Genomic DNA, 19,366 nt, shown 5'->3' on the forward strand with positions numbered 1-19,366 from the left:
CTAGGGTTAAAGCACCTCTTGTTGTACCTTGGTTTTGTTGCAATGGATCATCGCTCTTGACAGTGTATTTCGGTTCGTCTATGATATTTTCACATTCGTCTTTGCAGCCTTCGGTTCGAGGTTTATGTTTATTGTGAATTTCTTTTCACTTTCTCATAAAACTTTTACGCTTCATTCAACATCTTTGACAGTGCCCTTTTCATGGTTTTGCTTCGAGAAGTTGGTGTCGCTCTCTCCCCTTCTGATCATGGAGCTGGTGAGCTATTCTCCTTCTATTCAGCGCAGTGTTTCGTGTCATATGTATGGCTGCTTTTGCCTAAAGTGTGGAAATCCGAAGTGCTAATGAGGTTGTGTTCCGAGTAGATTTAAGTTGCTCTGAAATTTCGAACATCAATGTTGCTGGAAGCATGTCTAGCCTCTTTCGCAATATGGTCAGTCTGGTTATCGGTAGATTGTTCTGTACAGCTCTAAGTTTCTTTTTTAACGCTAAGGTGTGAAAGACGCAAAATCATGAATAACATATCTTGGAAGTTGTCATCCTTCTCTTGCACATGTCTACCATTTGAACATCAGGCAATATTCCTCTTAGGCAATAAAGTGAAAAGTTTAATCAAACACTACTGTTGATTGTTGGAAGTGAAAATTAATTGCAGATATGTTAACTATCTGATTTCGTGTGATTTTTGTGTTGGAATTTTGAAAAGTAGTATTTTGTACATCCAGCATTTGAAAGTAAAGAATTTAAAAATACAATATTTTAAATAAAGTTTTATGGCTTTACTGATTTATATGCCCAACCAAGTTCTAAGATTCAATATTTTTTATTATCGATATAAGTGTTATAAGCGATAAAAATGGATTGATTTCCATTTGGATGAGCGTGTTTCTTTATGTAAACAATTCTTTAGCCATAAAATGCCTTGTGATACCTAATATACCTGATGATTACTTTTTGAATTATTGAAATCTTCATACGAAGACAGAGTCTTTTCAAGTTCAAGTATTTGGTATCGTTTATATGATCTACTTCTGGTTCTTGTATAATCATGAAATATAACAGAGTGGATATGATTGATGAGTTTTTAAAGGTGAAAACATCTGAGAATATGCCGCCAACGGGCAAATTCTAAGTGTTGTAGGATAATGAAAATAGATAGAATGAAAAATTGAAAATGGTATCCCATCCACTAATTTGTCTTGTTTTTTGTGTCGTTTTCTTGTAGAATGATGAAATTTAACGAAACAGAAGTGACTGATGTGCATAAAAAGGAGTAAATTAAAACATTAAGATTATTCCCCAAAGGGGCGCGATATCCACCCACTTTGCATGTATATGTTGTAATTTCCAAGGATCACTTCCAATTAAGGTATCGATGTGTAAAGAAAGCAAAAAATTAACAATTTGAAAATGTAAATTTATGAGACGTGGTATCCACACATCTTGGTAAATGGGGTTTAAATACGAAGAAGATTCTTCTATGAAAGGATGGCTGAAGAGAACAGATGTAATACAAGTTTATGTGCCTGCTATGCTACGCAGGAATATTGACTTGAGTCTAGGTTTATGGGTCCATATCAATTGTTTAAAAGGTTTCGTTGGATGTAGATGATAATAAAAACGCCAAAGAGAAATTTAACCATTGAATCAAAAAAGCTGTTATTGACATTAAATCATCCTCACTTTGTTGTGGGCAAGCACACAGAGCTTTGTCCAGAGTAGAAACTCATAATGGTTTGCTTGTAATTAACTTTAATCCTAGTGAAACAAAAGCCCAAATAAGAGAACTACTCCAGTATTCATGCACAAGCAATTATCTGTCATTATTCAAAAGTTGTATCATTGTAACCTTTCGAAAAATAAATTCAAATTAAACTAAGTATTAGTAAATTAAGAACTTCATGTATTTTTAGTATCGATATTTCAAGGAATAAAATAAACTTTTTTGACACTTGCTGACAAAAATTTGTATACATCTGGCCAAATAGATATTTTAATCAGTACCGACGTATTTTTAAATATTTATGGAAATTGTAAAACCGTTTATCCTACGGTTGGGTTGTCGCCGGCACCTATCATGTAGTCGGACCTACAATTTAAGCCTCCATTAACCGTACCCTGTCTTGAATTATGAGGATCTTTACTGCTTACCAAGTTGTTTAGCAAGGTTAAAGATGCTCTTACAATTCACGATATTCAATACTATACATACTCGGATTCATCTACAGTTTTACACTGGATTCAAAATCCCCTTCGATTTCAAAACGTCTTAGTAGATGTTTCAGGATATGGCAAATCATCGCAAGTCTACCATCATCGGTATGGTGCTAGGTTCGGTCTGCTGAAAACCTGGCAGATTGTTCAACAAGGGGTATAATTCAAAGGCAATTACAAGATTTAGATCTTTGGTGAAACGGGCCTTCATTTATTTGGAAGCAAGTTCTAGAGTTCGTGAAACTTATGGACTTTAAATAAATCCTAGAGGATGATGTTATCGCTATATTCACTTGTGCGTGAAAGTCTTACTAGATCCTTATAGACCACTTTTCCTGTTTTAATCGATTTTTGCACGTTGAATTCGTCTGCTTAGGTGTTTTGGTGTAAATACAATCTGCAATATTGTTATAAGTTCAATAATTTTTCTATTCGAGACATCGATTCAGTTAATAAAGCGCTTTACAAACTTGCGCAGAGCGGCTTACTTTGCAGACGAACTGACTTGTTTATAGCAAAGCAAACTTGTTCCCAAGTTAGCGGAAGAATCGAAAACGCGTCTGTTCCCTTCAGTCAGATGCATCCATTAATTTTGCATTATTAATGGATGCTCATCCTTACCAGCCCAGCTCATTGTTTTGGATTATCATTCGAGAAATATTCACGCTTGAGTTCTCCTCTTGACGTATCTTCTACCTCTTGATTTGCTTTCATCAAGCCACTAAACTATGCGTATATATGTGCGTCATGTATACCAGAGAACGAGCCAATTCTTACAAGCAGCAATTTACCTCGTCAGCGTTTAAAGCCTGGGCTGGCGGGCGTCAAGACAGTGAAGCATCACTTACGCCGTGTTTTGATTTATGTAAAAAAAATTCAAATGTCACAACAAGGCATGTGCAAATTCTAGAACTCTATGTTCCAAATTCGAAGGAGATGTCGATTTTCCCATTCCAGCTCTTTTTTTTTTTAATTGCGACCTATGAAAACTGTTCCCGATGAAAATCTTTCTGGGGTTCGCATTTCATCACCCAAGAGTTTGCAGTTTGTGCAGCGTACGGTGCAGGATTTTTGGGACAGATGGTCAAAAAAGTATCTTAATCAAATGCAAAAACGTACGAAGTGGACATATCCTAATAAAAACATCGAAATTAAAAGAAGATAATCAACCTCCGTGTCAATGGCTGATGAAAAAAAATAAAAAAAAAAATTCCTAGGACGAGATGGATTGACTAGATTGGCGCTGGTTAAGACCTCAAAGGGAGAAATAAAACTATCTTTCAACAAATTGTGTCCATGGCTTGTTGATTGATAAAATCAAATTTTAACCAAAGAGAGAAGGTTGCATTAACCCAACTCCGTTTGTCACAATCACACTGTCACAAACAAAATTAAATGGTGCCTACAATTCCATGATGTTTATGATTGTTATTCAAATATCAAAACTAAAATTGTTATTTTGACGTGTTCTAGTTCCTTAGGCGATCGGGAACAAATAAATCTTAAGCATATTTTGAAACAGAAATAGTTTTTTTTTTCAAATCCGATTAGTTAGGTTTTTAGTTATTGGCTTTTCTATTTTTGCATTCATCAATAATAATTTAAACTAACGGATTAAATGCCTAATGCATACAAGTTTGTAATGTAAAATATTTGTTTTTAATTATGTATTTAATTTTTGTTTTTTATTTTTTTACAGAATTTTCTCAAAGAATACAAAACTATGGAACGCAATCATGTCTTACAAAATATGAACGATTCTGCTGGGTTATGCCTTCAAGATCTAGTTGGAAGTGAAAATACAGCAATGAATGGCAGTACAGGAAATACAAATTCAAGTTCAGGAAGCAATAGCGGTAACGCTAATGCCAGCAGTATAGGAAACCACAATGTACACACTCTACAAAATATACATAATTCAGCGTCAGCAATAAGTGTTTCAGCAGCAATATCAGGGCTTATGCCTATAAGTGGAGTTAACATCAGCCAACTTCAACACTCTTCACAAGAACTGGGCCATCATCATCATCACCATCCAATTGTTCAACCTCATACTCCAACGAGTTTGTTACATGAGCCCTTAGAAAAACTAAAAAGTAAGTAAGGCTGATTACATTATTAAATGAAATATTAAGTTATTGTATCAGATCCGTCCCATCGGTGTTGTATCACTGGATATTTATACTCTATATGAAAGGTCTCAAAGTATACAAGTTTTATTTGTACGGATTATCATAAAGAAAAACTTACCGCTCTTCGTTTCTTTCCATAGATTGTTTATCTTGAGGAAGCAATTACCGAAATAAATTATGAACATTACATTTTTTTTTGCACGGATGGCCTGAACCGCATTTGTCAATCCGTTCGGATTCTTAGAACGTATAAATTTAAGATTTGATAAGTTCTGATTTTGTATTTGCTAAACTAAATTCCATTCATAGACAAAGTAAACCCTTTTAATTAGATATCCCCAAAAGTCCTTTTCTTCGATAATACTTATATTTAATAAAAAAATAAATACGATTTTTATTAAAAACTATATATATATATATATATATATATATATATATATATATATATATATTTATTCAGAGAAGGAAACAATAATGAAATTATTAGAACAAGAAAAATGGTTCTGGCTTTTTTAGCAGCTGGCAGCTACCAGAACATTATAATATAATGACTATTTCTTTAGCCATTATTGACAAGTCAACTAATCTTTATTGACTACTACGTTCCCCTGAAGCCAACGTTACTGATAAAGTGCTATTAAAGCATAAGGAAGAAGTTCTCTAAAGTGTGATTTAAAAATGTAATTAAATACCTCAAAGGCTGAACTGTCTTGTTTTACCAGACAAAATAACAGTGATAACTGTGGATGCAATTTCGCACCATCTTAATCTTTGGACTGTTAAATTTCAAAACTTCTTTGCAAATTTTGACAAGACCTTTTTGGAGTACTGACTAATAGTGTTTAAATATTAAAAAATGTTGCATTGTTTTAGCTGGTCAAATGTTTTCGTGATAAAACTAATCCCTTGGTCTAATATTTTATAGTAAAAAATGACCCTTAATTCCTGTTTGGCTTTAAAATTGTGACAAGGAATTCATCTAGAGAGCATATACATATAAAAGGTTTGCAAAATAACTTTTTTGTTTGAAAATGCTTTAAAACATCAAATGTTGCTTCGGCTGTGTGGCACGTAGCGCCGTCTTGTTAAAACCAAATGTTGTAGATATCCTCTTCCTCATTTTGTGAACAAAAATTCCTTCAACATGGCCCGATAACGATCGCTATTGACTGTAACGGCCACTGTATGCCTCTGGCGTGCTGGACTGAAATCCGTACCAACTGTGACTTGTTTTGGGTGTATCAGATTTTCAATGTAGGCATGCGTGCGGAGGTTTTGTGCCTCAAATGCAACTATTTTCTATTACAGTTGCATAGCTTGGCATGTTTAATGTGTATCAAATTGCAATGCGTTTTATAACTATAATGTACTTGATACACATTCTACTTCGTCGTTGATAACAGATTGTTGACAAACAAAATTTACTGTTTTGCATCCGGATTCGATTCTTGTCACTACTAACACTAAGGCATAACATTAGCAGTGGCGTGTATCAAATAGCATTCTTTGGTTCAACTCAGTAATATTTCTGATAGTCTTTGTCTGTTTGGGTTTTTACTTTTTTTTTTGCAATCGCTTTAAATTTCAGGGTAGATTATTGTAATATTCGTAGACTTAGAGCGAATTTTCTTTCTGTATACTGTTTAAAACAGGTGAGCTGTATTGGCACTAAGTGAAACCCAAGTAGGCGAGGATTCCGATCCCACTGAATTCTTTATTCGAGGGTATAACTTGGTGCCATTATTCTTTTCCACCATGGTCTTGCCATATAAATTAGGAAGGATGGTCAGATCTAAGGAAAACGCATGGTTCGATGCGAACTGTTAAGAGGTTATTAGAGTCAACAAGGTAAGTTTCTGTCGCTTTAAAGCCAATCCAACTGAGAAAAACCGGAATAAGTTCAAGCAAGCCAGGAAGGCCAGCAACACCCATGTTTGACGGACCAAATTACTACTCTCGTTGTCAATTACACTCAATTTTTTAGCTCCTTAGAGAAAGCTAGTGATTCTATGGGGCCAATCTTTTTTCGCACTCATACTGTGGTGAGAGTCTTTAAAGATCTTAACATACATAAATCCGCTAGCCCGGATGGTATCCTCACTATTCTTCTGAAGAGGTGTTCTTCAACACTGGCAAAACAACTGTGTAAGATTTTTCATCTGTCCTACTCCTCTCGAATATCTAAAGCTTCTATCAAAAATGAGTGGTTTCGGTTTTCATGAATCCATCCTTCACCTTTCGAATCGTTCAATACAAGTTGTATTGGATGGATTCAAGTCTGAAAACCACAAAATAAATGCTGGTGTGCGCCATGGTTCTGTTCTATCTCTAACACTCTTTCTCATTTTTATAAATGATCTCCGGTCTGCAACATACCTATACAATCCAATACATTGTTTCGCTGACGATACTACTCTTAGCTTTTCAGATTCACATCCCTCTTCTTTGCATGTGGAACTGCAACGACAAAATATGATAAGCTCATTAAATTCCAACCTAAGCAGCACTGTACAATGCGGCATTAAAAAACGGGTGGAATTTAATGCTTCGAAAACCCAATGCTGTCTTGTATCGTTAAAGCGAGTGCGAGCCCCTTGCCATTATCCACACACGTTTAAATTAAAAATGGAAATCTGTTGGTATCATTGGTATCCGGGGAATCAGAATTTGGACTTGTATTTATTTTTTAATAGCTTTTTGATTTGGAATCGTGTGCCACTGCACAGATTCGGAGGACTGAGATTTTTTATTGGAATAATTGGTGTACCAATTTTCAAATTAAGTTGATATGGCGGCAGGCCTGCTGGGTTTAGTGAATTTAAAAACTCATGAGAGTAGTGCACACTATCATTATTATCAACCACAGTGTCAATTGCATTGTATTGATGTGACTCCGTTTTAAGATTCTGAAGAACGTTACCGTTTATTTCATCCACTGCACAGTTTTTCGGTGACACGATAGCTCTTTCGCAAAACCATAGAAACGTTTTTTTGCAACAGAAAAATATAGTTTGCGGTAAAAAAAAAAAACAAATTTGTGTTTTTAATGTTCTTATACATCTATAGGTATGCGTGTGTAAATATCCATCGACACATTTTTTTATTCATCTGCTCATGTTCAGTGCAGTGCAACTGACTTAACCTACCCATATTTGTGTGATCTTTTTATCGACGTCATTTTATTTTTAAATTGGAAGAATTATAATCTTTTCACTTCCTCGAACCAGAAAAATAAAAAAGATCTAATTTTTCTTTAGATAAAACGGCGTTTCATGTGCACGGCACTGTAGTTAATTAAATGTCCATAGTTACTTAAAAAAGGACTCACACAGATCAGCGATGTGAAGATAGAATTAGAGAAACAAACAAATAATGTGTGTGTAGGTTAGTTGATGAACTATACAATACAGAAGAATTCAATATGTAGGTAAGTAGGTAAGAGAAAAAACGTAACTATTAAATGGAACACGTATTAAGAGAGGAAGAGCATGGGAAGAAAAGGAAATTCAAATTGGAATGATAATGAAATGAAACAACGCAGCGACCTCGCGATTGTGATGGAATCTAATTTTCTGGATAAAAAAAATTCAAAAAGTTTATAATTTTATAATTTGTTTTTACTTATTTCTCAGGTTGTATGTTTAAGTAAGAAGTTATTTTAGGCTTAAAGGTTTTAAGATATGAGTGGTTGTATAAGTCAACTAATGAAAAAAAATGGACAAAAAATGTAAAATTAATAATATTTAAGTTTGACAAATAATTAATGAACAAAATTTAAAACCATAAACACTTTCATAACAATTTAGAAAATAATAAAATATATTTCAAATAAATCGGTTGACTACTTTCTGAGATCGTGCGTAATAAACTTTAAAATGGTTTCGCTTTTATATAATAGTATAGATTGAACGTAGAGTCATAGAGCATTTAAATTGATAGATGATATTATCATCATAGGAATATTAACGTCGCTTGAACAGCGTCGACATTTTTCTTGTCTCACCCTCTGTTACTTTTATTTTAATTGTTTATGCCCTCAAATAGTTGAACTGTAATACTCGTACTTTTAGGAATGCTTATCAATATACCCTCGAGCCCAACTTTGTTCGTATTGTCAAGTACAGAGATTCGTTCTTTAGCCGTACTATGTGAATGTGGAATGCCTTGCCACACTCTGTATTTCCCAGCCATTGCAATATTCCGGACTTCAAGACCATTTCCAAGTGCTCACACTGTGTCTACATTTGCTTGTTTACACATACGCCAAGATCAAAATGAGCTTCATCTGAAATGATGAGTTTTTCGGCAAGATTGGCATCTTCTCTAAGCGTTGTTTAAGCGTATACAAACCCATATTCCTAGGTTAAGAGATATGGATCAAGAGATTTTACGTAGTTAAAAAGTTTTTAGTAGCTCACAGAACTAGAATGCTATTTGATAAATTAACTGACATGCTTTGTAAGTACGTATTAATTATATTATATTTTTCTAAAACGTGCATAAGAACTTCACATCTAAAATTGTACTTCCTTATGACTGCAGTGTTTCTATTCTCAAAGTTGCCAGCTTCACATATTTTTTAAGGCACGTTGTTAACTTCCTTATCTGGAATTTTTAACCTGATAGAAAGTTTTATAGGCATTAAACAATGTCAAAAAACTCAACAGATTCTAACGAAAGCGAGCTGAATCATTAACAACCACATTCAGGGATTGCGAGCAGCTGGAAGCAAGACTTTAAATACATCAGCTTCTTTTTAATTTAAATAATGCCTTTCGTAAAAGCAAAAAAGTGTTCCCTAATATTAAATACTTTATTTTGTGTATGAATAAACAAAAAGGAGAAATAAAATGAAAAAGAATCACCCATTAAAGACAAACATCATTATAGGCATCGCTTCATCATCGCTTAACCCTTTGTCTCATCTTGACACATGACCCAAACGATATAACACACAATAGAGCTAAAATTTCACTCATAAAGAACAATAAAAACTCAACCGGAAGAGTTTAATTCATATTTGCAAGTTTAATTCTTGTACACTGTTATGTCAATAGCCATGAATTTTGTACCTTAGAATTTCTGTTTGAATAATTATGCTATGACTGCGATTTCATATACAAGAACTGTAATCTTGTGCAGATTTATAAACATGCACGCTGTTATTTGTCTGGATTCGCTGTTGAAATTTTGTTCTTATATTGAGGAAAGAATATGTCAATAAAATAAACTTGCCTTTACTCATACACACGATGGTGATTGTAGGTATGTATCATTGCCAGAGAAAAAAACTAATCGAGAGAGTCTTTCCTCGTCTCCGTCCCTTTGAATCATCTTACTCTCATTTTTTATAGCGTGTTGAATTCGTATCGGTGTATACATGTTTTCACCTCCAGAGCAGAGAGAGAGAAAATTCAGTTGAGAGATTGAGGCATTTGACATTTCTTTCTCTCTCTGGTTTTCACAAATTCATTCTAGCAAACAATTTTCGTTGGTCAATAAATTACAGTAAACGTTATAACGGTAGATCGTGGTGAATTCGTTTTTCCCTTCTCTTTCTCAGAGTTGGAGATAGATGGCATTAACAACTAAAACAAGAAAAGATGTGTTCAGGAATACTCTAAAAAGTTTAAGGTTTTTTAGACTAGACTTTATTTGTATACATGAACGAGTACATGTTTTTTATAAATGTATGTTATGTTTATTTCAATAGTAATACCTTATAACTAATAACTTGACTACTGTATTATCTAAAATATACTGCATTGAATTATTTTACATTGAATTATAAAAGGCGGAAATAATAAAGCTCTACAATCTACAATTTACGGAGAATATTTATATAAAATATCCATATCTTCTGCAATTGCGGTATGAATCGATATTTTCTGGAACTTAGTATTAGCGTAACATTTATTTGTCATAATTTACTTTTTAAACTTTTTTATACACTAACAAAAATTAATTATGAAATTTGGCTGCGATTAAAATTACTTGAACACAGCATTTTCTATGTTTATAGTTATTCATGTTTAGCCCTTAACTTTGATTTGTATTTATTAATGAATAGCCTACAAAGTTTAGCAAACATCTATGAATAAGCCACAATGCACTTTTAGAAAAACTGTAGTAGAACTTTCTCTTACAGATTTGTCCTTGTCGCTATATAACTGAAAGATAAGGTTTAAATAGTTAGAACTGGAAAACTTATAAAAATGATGCATAAGACTTAAATTTTGGTTGAAGAACATATTTATATATTCTATTCACAAAACCACTGACTTGCCGAGAATACAAATATTTTTACTTTTGTACAAAAGTAAAGGGTGTCCCAAAATTAACGCAAGATTTGAATTAAATATAAAACGCCGTTTTTAGTCTTTTGATAGTTATATTTTTATTGACTCGTAAAGTACATAGGATAGAGTTATGTATGGAATAACACATCGGACAAATGGCATCCACGGCTTTGCATGCACATGCGCATTTTTTTTGTTGAAATTTTCCATGACCATTCTGCATAAATGTGGCTGAATTTCCTTGATGCAGCGTTGAATCTCCTCCTTTAATGAACGGGTGGTTGTGGGCTTTTTGACATAGACTTGTGATTTCAAATAACCAAATAAAAAGAAGTCTAATGGTGTTAAATCACACGATCTAGGAGGCCAATTTTGATCACCGAAACGAGAGAGTACACGACCTGGAAATGTCTCATGCAGTAATTGAATTGTTTCACGGGTTGTATGACATGTGGCACCGTCTTGTTGAAACCACATATTGGACACATCAATATCATCCAATTTTGGCAGAAAGAACTGTGTAATCATGTCGCGATATCGAGCACCAGTAACAGTCACTGCTTGACCAGCATCATTTTCAAAAAAATATGGCCCAATTATGCCACCAGCCCAAACTCCACACCATACAGTCACGCGTTGTGGATGCATTTGTTTTTCGACAATCACATGTGGGTTCTCCGAACCCCAAATGCGGCAATTTCGGCGATTGACAAAGCCATCAAGATGAAAATGTGCTTCATCGCTTAGGATGATTTTGCTCGAAAAATCAGGGTCCATTTGTTGATGTTAAATAATCCATTCAACGAATTTTCTTCTCTGTCCATGGTCATTAGGCTTCAATTGTTGTGTTAATTGAATTTTGTAAGCATGAAGACACAGATCTTTGGTGAGTATGCGCTGTAGAGGTTCTTGAAATTTGCAATTCTTGTCTACCACGTCGAATTCCGACCATATTTTGTATGAAATTTTCGAACTGCAGCCGCCAAGCTTTCACTATTTTGAAATATTCTTTAATAATGAAAACACGTTGTTCTATCGTGTAACGCTCCATTTTTAATAACCTTATACTGTTAGCTGTCAAATTCCTTTTTTTCAGGGTTGCCAAAACTTCACTGCACAAATGGCGGCAAATTCAAATCTTGCGTTAATTTTGGGACACCCTTTACTTTTCGGCTTATGTAGTTAAGTCTTTTAAAGCAACACACTAGCTTAGTGGAAAGCAGTAATAATAGCTTATCACCTATTCACAAATCTTATGCAATGAAAATTGGCTACAGAAGTAACAAGTTGACGGTCTTTTTAAGTAAGTAAAGAAAATAAACAACTACTCGTAGTACACACAATTCAAATAGGAATGTTAAAAAGAGATGAGTTAATAAAAATGATTTCAATGGTCCTGCAATGTTTTATTTTCAAGATCCATGTTTACACTCTGTAAATCTCGTTTTCAATGTTCCTGCAACTCTCGCATCGACAAAATTAAGTCGATAAAATCTGAAAATTTAAACAAATCTGATTTTTTTGCATTTCTCAACTGTATGAGCGAAAATTAAACCGTTAAACGCAGCTAATAAAAAAATAATAGTTGTAGTGCTTTCAGAGTTTTATATTTGCACCACCTAATTTATTTTACTTACTTAATGATTAAAACTGGCTTCAAATAACTAACTAATATTTCTCTATATGCGTAATTTAGATTTGTTTCTAAATCTTCATTGTTTTGGCACCTAATAAGAGTAATTAATTTCACTTCATATTCGAATGATATTACTCAAAAACGAACACAATGAGAGTACCAAACAATTGTTCATTCACAATTTTGAATTTTCTTTGAACACCTTTGAACAGCTGACTACATCCGCAATTTTTCAAAGCTGGTCGCCATTTTTTCAAATGTGGGGAGTATGCACATCTTCTTGCATAAGCATTTGTTCCCCACATTTTTTTTATATGGAGTTAATACATATCCAAGTTTGTGTGCAAATCGCAGCTTGTAGGCAAAAAATTAGTAACCGTCAAAGTTGATTCTCACGTTTAGTTTTTTTCTCTCTGTCACTGCTATATTAGGCGAACAAATTGTGTAAGTGTGGGTGTGAATAAATTGGAAGCAACGACTTATTTTTGGAAAAGTCTATTTGTATATATGTAGGTGAATCTATCAATAAATCAAGAATTGCTGTTAGTTACATTATAATAAATGTCAAATATAGAGAAACTAGAATAAAAAAAGAAGGTAGGTAGTAGATACAAGATTGTGGCTCCTTTAACGCTTGCCCTGTGCATTTGGACAGCTCGCACTTATAGCGGCCCTGTTGAGAAGTAAAGCCTAATCTCGAGAGATCTTATTTTCACTTTACAACTGAATTCCGCTGTAAGGGAGATAAAACCACTCAACATCGCAGAAACATATTGTCCGAATCATTTGTAGGAAGTCAAGGTTAACAAGTGTTGGCCTTTATTTCAAAATAGTCGTATCTTGCCGTTGAACTACCTTTATGTATATAAAGTTTAAAGAGTTTATTTCATGAGGAGCGGATATCAAGAATGATACCTACTATTTTTTCTAAAAAAATATTTACGAGTATGTTAGCATTATTAAAATTGAACATAAGGAATGGAATGAAAATAAATATTTAATAAGAAAAAAAAACGGGGAACGGAGAACAATTCCGGCTACACGACCTCAACGAATTGAAGATAGCTATATCTTAACTGAAGTCAAACAAATCTTTTGACGGCAACGCTGCCGAACTATTCAAAGCAGCAAGCGATGACTTGGTAGGGAGCATGCAGACACTCATATGCAAAGCATGGTCGGAAGAAAGCATGCCCGATGAGTAGAATCCCAGCACAGTTTATCGATTTCAAAGCTGCGTACGACATCATCTTTAGGGAAAAGCTCTACAGAGCGCTGTCTAGCGTTGGCATCCCTGTTAAACTTATCAGTTTGTGCAGAATGACGATGGAGAATGCACGCTGCTTTCAAGGTACAAAAAGATCTCACCGACGCAAGGCTATGCACTTCTTCAACATCAAGGGTCCATCCAATTACTCGGATACGCAGATGATATTGACATAATTGGAAGATCAAAATGTGATGTCAGTGGAGCGTTTTTGAGTATTTCGACAGAAGCGGAGAAGATAGGTTTAGTGGTCAATGAGGGCAACACTAAATATATGCTGCCATCAAAAATTACATTTAACGACGAAGTCTTGGACAAAAGGTCACAATGGACAGCTATAGATTTGAGGTAGTTCAGAACTTTGTCTACCTTGGCACTGCTATAAACTCAGACAATGACAACAGCACTGAAATCGAACTTAGAGTTGCTCTTGCAAATCGCTGCTTCTTTGGCATTTAAAATCACCATCTATAAGACACTCATCACCTTGGTTCTCCTTCTCATTTATGGCGCCAGAGGCTGGACCCTTTCAAAAAAGATGAGAGCTTCTTAGGATGCTTCGAGAGGAAAATTCTTTGGGTGACTTTTGGTCCCGTATGTACGGGCTGTACAGCGTCACTGATATAGTTAACAGAATTAAAGTCGAAGCACTTAGATGGCTGGGTAATGTAGAGCGAATGGAAATCAACGCTCCATTCTGGAAAGACTTCGAATCCAGTCTCGAGGGATGGCGAAGTAGTGGAAGACCGCGACTCAGGTGGCGCACGCAAGCAGGTGAAGACCCCGACCAACTTGGCGTGCGAAACTGGAGACAGCTCTTTAGGGATCGATCGGGCTGAAAACGCATGTTGGTTCAGGCCAGGACTGTAGCGCCACCTTGAGTATGTTGTAAGTATTACCTTTATTTTTTAATTATTTTGTTTTATTTTGCGTACTTTTTTTTTAAATTGCCTCTACCGCATAAACATGGAGAGATTGCCCCTCAAAAATGGTAAAAAAATGCTTATTTTTAACTGTTCTTTCGTTCTCTCCCCCCAAGGATGAGCATAAATTATCGATTACATTTAATTGTATGGAAAATGTTTAATATAAAAAAGCACGTACTGTTAACATCAATGAAGCTCGTATGCTACTTCATTTTACAACTATCGCAGGTTGACTTTATTCATTGAAGACAGTTTTCATATGAAATCTCCGAAAAATTCAGTACAAGCATTTTACATAAAAGCCTGTTTACTGAGCCTATACATTTTTCCCTAAGAGGAAGATTTTTCCTGATAAGATAGGAAAAGTAAAAATCCACTACATATGAATACACAACATTATACAAAATTATATTTTAATACATGAACTTGATAATTAAATAATTGGAACAAACAATTTACAGAACCAATAACAATTTTTTTTATTTCATTAAAAGTATGGGCCGAAACAGGAGATTTCCGTGAAACAACTCATAGCTCAATGGCAGCTGTTGCCCATAGTTTGGATACTACTCAAATAGGATTTCAATCATCACTCTTGCGAACCAGAAGTAGAGAAAGGAAAGAAAGTAAGTACTGTTTATTATAAACTCACTTAAAATTAGTAATTCATCTGATAAACGCTTTTGTGCACTTAATTAAATTAAATTTTCACATTTCTCGATTTTTTAGAGAGATGTACATATGTGCTTCCGTGTGTATGTACGGGCGTACGTACAAACGCACGTCCGTACGTTCGGGAAGCGTTTTTTCTTTGTCCATATATCAAGTGGAGATATCATCGACTTTAAATAAATTTTGTTATGCATACAATAATGCAGAAAGGACTAAAAAAAGGACTCTTGGCTAACCCAAAACATCTTACGAACCAGTAACGCTAAAGGCTTGAATTAAATTTTAATTTATATAATATGACGTGATATCAAACTAATAAAATTTTTAACAAAATTCAACTAACGTTTATTTTATATATGTAAATACAAAAAATGAAAAAAATAATTGTCACCTCCAATTTTATTAAGAACAAAAAACGAAATTATCTTAAAAATAATTTTATGCAACGAAGAATATTGTTCTGGTGAAATTTTGAAAAAAAAAATCGAATTGACAGTTTTTCTTACAAAAAAAAAATGATTTTCAACTAAAATCAAGAATTTAAGATAATGGCTTCAAACTAATTTCACCTCATAGAAAATATTGTGTCCGACATGAAGTTAAATTTTGTTGAGAATCCGACTGTTGTTTTTTTTTTACAAAAATTGAGGTCTAAAATAGTACGCAAAATTGGTAAAAGTTGATGTTACATTCTAGATATATGGTGAATATTTTTACGGCTTATGCAATGCGCAGATAATTCTCTTTGTTTCCTAAGTCCAATTCAGATCAAGAGTTCATAATTTCAATAAAGTTACTATCCACACAAAGTTGCTTAAATGAGTTTAACCGTTGTTTCTGTTTAGCCAAGTAAGTATGTTAAAAGAACGTTTTCGTCACTCAAATTGTCAAATATCTTTTTTCGTTTTTGAAAAGTATGACCAAATGGAATAGAAAATGACCATTTGACCAAGTGAAAAAATAATGACCAATTTGGCAATCGTTGGTTCGGTACACCGAGTGAGCAACGAAAGTAGAAATAAAAAATATATGTCAAAATAATGCACAGACTTAAAAATCCGAAAAGTCTTCGTGTAATAACGCGCGCATCACCAAATGACACTTCAAAACAAAATAGCCGATTAATGCGCATTAAATACATTCGCTGGGTAATACCGTGCATAAGATATACAAACTTTGATGAAATTATATTAAAAGTGGTAGAAATTGGTTTTCGACTAAAAATCACGTTACCAAAAACAGATTTTAAAATCAAACTGTTAAATCATATGCAAAATATTATTCGTAATTTTTAGTTAATTTCTTTGAAAAATTCATACGACAACCTCTTACCAAAAATAAACACAATTCAAGTAATAAGAGAACAAAGAAAAATATTAACTTCAAATTAATTATCTCACACAAAATATTGTTATGAAAATTTTGTTAAAGTTCATTACAAATCGCCAGGCAGGAAGGAAAGTTATAAGTGTGGGTCGCATCTTTTTTTCTAAAATGTTCTTGGCACTTTAAAATAACCTTATCTCATGACAGATTTTTTATATTGAATATAAAAGTTAAAATATTAATTCAAAACTACCATGAATCTTTTGCATACGATGAAATAGTTTGGTTTCCAGATCTGTTGTTGTTAAGATTTTTATTCGAAAACAAATCCAATACAAACAAGTCAATTCTTTAATTCAAGATATTGCTAGAATCCAATAACAATTGTTATCAATTGTGCGTACTATTTTTGTAGATTCTAATCTTTTTGAAAAAAAATTACTGTTGAATTTTAGTAAAATTTTACTGAATGTCTATATGATGAAGTAATTTTGAAGCCAATCTCTTATAGTCTTAAATAGATATTTGAGTCGCAAATCAATTTTGACCAATTTTTAGTAAAATCAATCTTTCCCAAAATATTACTGAATTTTTAAAAACAATATTTTATATAAGATTAAAACATTTTAAAGCAAATTTCCTTAATTGCTTAAAAGATATTTAAGTCGAAAGTAAATTTTTACCAACACGTTTTTTTTCAATTTCTATTTTTGATAAAAAAAAACTTTCCATTGGATTTTTCTCAAAATTTTACAAGATGTAAAAATTAATTTGGAGATCAAATAATTTTTGTTTGTAAAATATTCGAGGTGACAATTATTTTTAAAGCTTTTTATTTTTTTTTCAATATTTTATTAGTTTGGTACCACGTCAAAATATATAATAAAATATTTAATTGAGGTCACTAGTTATTGTTTAGTGAGATATTTTTTTTAAATTGTGGTAAAAAATACTCACTTTACAGTTTTGAGATTGCTTATTTGAAGTCGATATCTCCTCTTGTTCTTAACAGGACAAAAAAAGCTTACCAAAAATACGGACGGACCAATATATAGAGTTGTATCGACGTACACACGCACGCACGGACATATCTTTACAAATCTTTTCTTTAGTCTCTAGGGACCTTAAAACGGCAAGAAATGTCAAAATTTTCAATTCAACAAATTGGAATCTTTTATATAGACAATAGGGACCTTGAAAAGTCGATAGATGCAAACATTTTTAAATTGAAGAAAGGGACGGATTACAATAACTTCCCATATGAGGCAAATAATGAAAATTATAATAATAATAATAATGAAAATAATGAAAATTATAATAATAATAATAATATTTATAATAATAATACTATAATAATAATAATAACAATAATAATAATAATAATAATAATAATAATAATAATAATAATAATAATAATAATAATAATAATAATAATAATAATAATAATAATAATAATAATAATAATAATAATAATAATAATAATAATAATAATAATAATAATAATAATAATAATAATAATAATAATAATAATAATAATAATAATAATAATAAAAATAGTAATAATAATAATAATAATAATAATAATAATAATAATAATAATAATAATAATAATAATAATAATAATAATAATAATAATAATAATAATAATAATAATAATAATAATAATAATAATAATAATAATAATAATAATAATAATAATAATAATAATAATAATAATAATAATAATAATAATAATAATAATAATAATATGAAAATAATAATAATAATAATAATAATAATAATAATAATAATAATAATAATAATAATAATAATAATAATAATAATAATAATAATAATAATAATAATAATAATAATAATAATAATAATAATAATAATAATAATAATAATAATAATAATAATAATAATAATAATAATAATAATAATAATAATAATAATAATAATAATAATAATAATAATAATAATAATAATAATAATAATAATAATAATAATAATAATAATAATAATAATAATAATAATAATAATAATAATAATAATAATAATAATAATAATAATAATAATAATAATAATAATAATAATAATAATAATAATAATAATAATAATAATAATAATAATAATAATAATAATAATAATAATAATAATAATAATAATAATAATAATAATAATAATAATAATAATAATAATAATAATAATAATAATAATAATAATAATAATAATAATAATAATAATAATAATAATAATAATAATAATAATAATAATAATAATAATAATAATAATAATAATAATAATAATAATAATAATAATAATAATAATAATAATAATAATAATAATAATAATAATAATAATAATAATAATAATAATAATAATAATAATAATAATAATAATAATAATAATAATAATAATAATAATAATAATAATAATAATAATAATAATAATAATAATAATAATAATAATAATAATAATAATAATAATAATAATAATAATAATAATAATAATAATAATAATAATAATAATAATAATAATAATAATAATAATAATAATAATAATAATAATAATAATAATAATAATAATAATAATAATAATAATAATAATAATAATAATAATAATAATAATAATAATAATAATAATAATAATAATAATAATAATAATAATAATAATAATAATAATAATAATAATAATAATAATAATAATAATAATAATAATAATAATAATAATAATAATAATAATAATAATAATAATAATAATAATAATAATAATAATAATAATAATAATAATAATAATAATAATAATAATAATAATAATAATAATAATAATAATAATAATAATAATAATAATAATAATAATAATAATAATAATAATAATAATAATAATAATAATAATAATAATAATAATAATAATA

At 30.7% G+C, this 19,366-nt stretch overlaps 1 protein-coding gene across 2 annotated transcripts in view; it reads left to right on the forward strand.

Moving 5' to 3' along the window:
* Positions 1–19,366, forward strand: part of LOC129940554 (pituitary homeobox homolog Ptx1) — a 115,735-nt gene that overhangs the window by 8,678 nt on the left and 87,691 nt on the right. Inside the window, exons 2-3 of one of the 2 annotated variants that reach the window (XM_056048931.1) lie at positions 3,912–4,308; positions 14,967–15,098. In XM_056048931.1, coding sequence (XP_055904906.1) covers positions 3,936–4,308; positions 14,967–15,098 — 505 coding nt within the window. In that variant the 5' untranslated portion in view covers positions 3,912–3,935. The remainder of the gene's footprint in view (positions 1–3,911; positions 4,309–14,966; positions 15,099–19,366) is intronic. The other variant, XM_056048932.1, reaches the window with a different exon arrangement.

This window comes from Eupeodes corollae, chromosome 1, assembly GCF_945859685.1.
Source record: "Eupeodes corollae chromosome 1, idEupCoro1.1, whole genome shotgun sequence".
Taxonomy (NCBI): domain Eukaryota; kingdom Metazoa; phylum Arthropoda; class Insecta; order Diptera; family Syrphidae; genus Eupeodes; species Eupeodes corollae.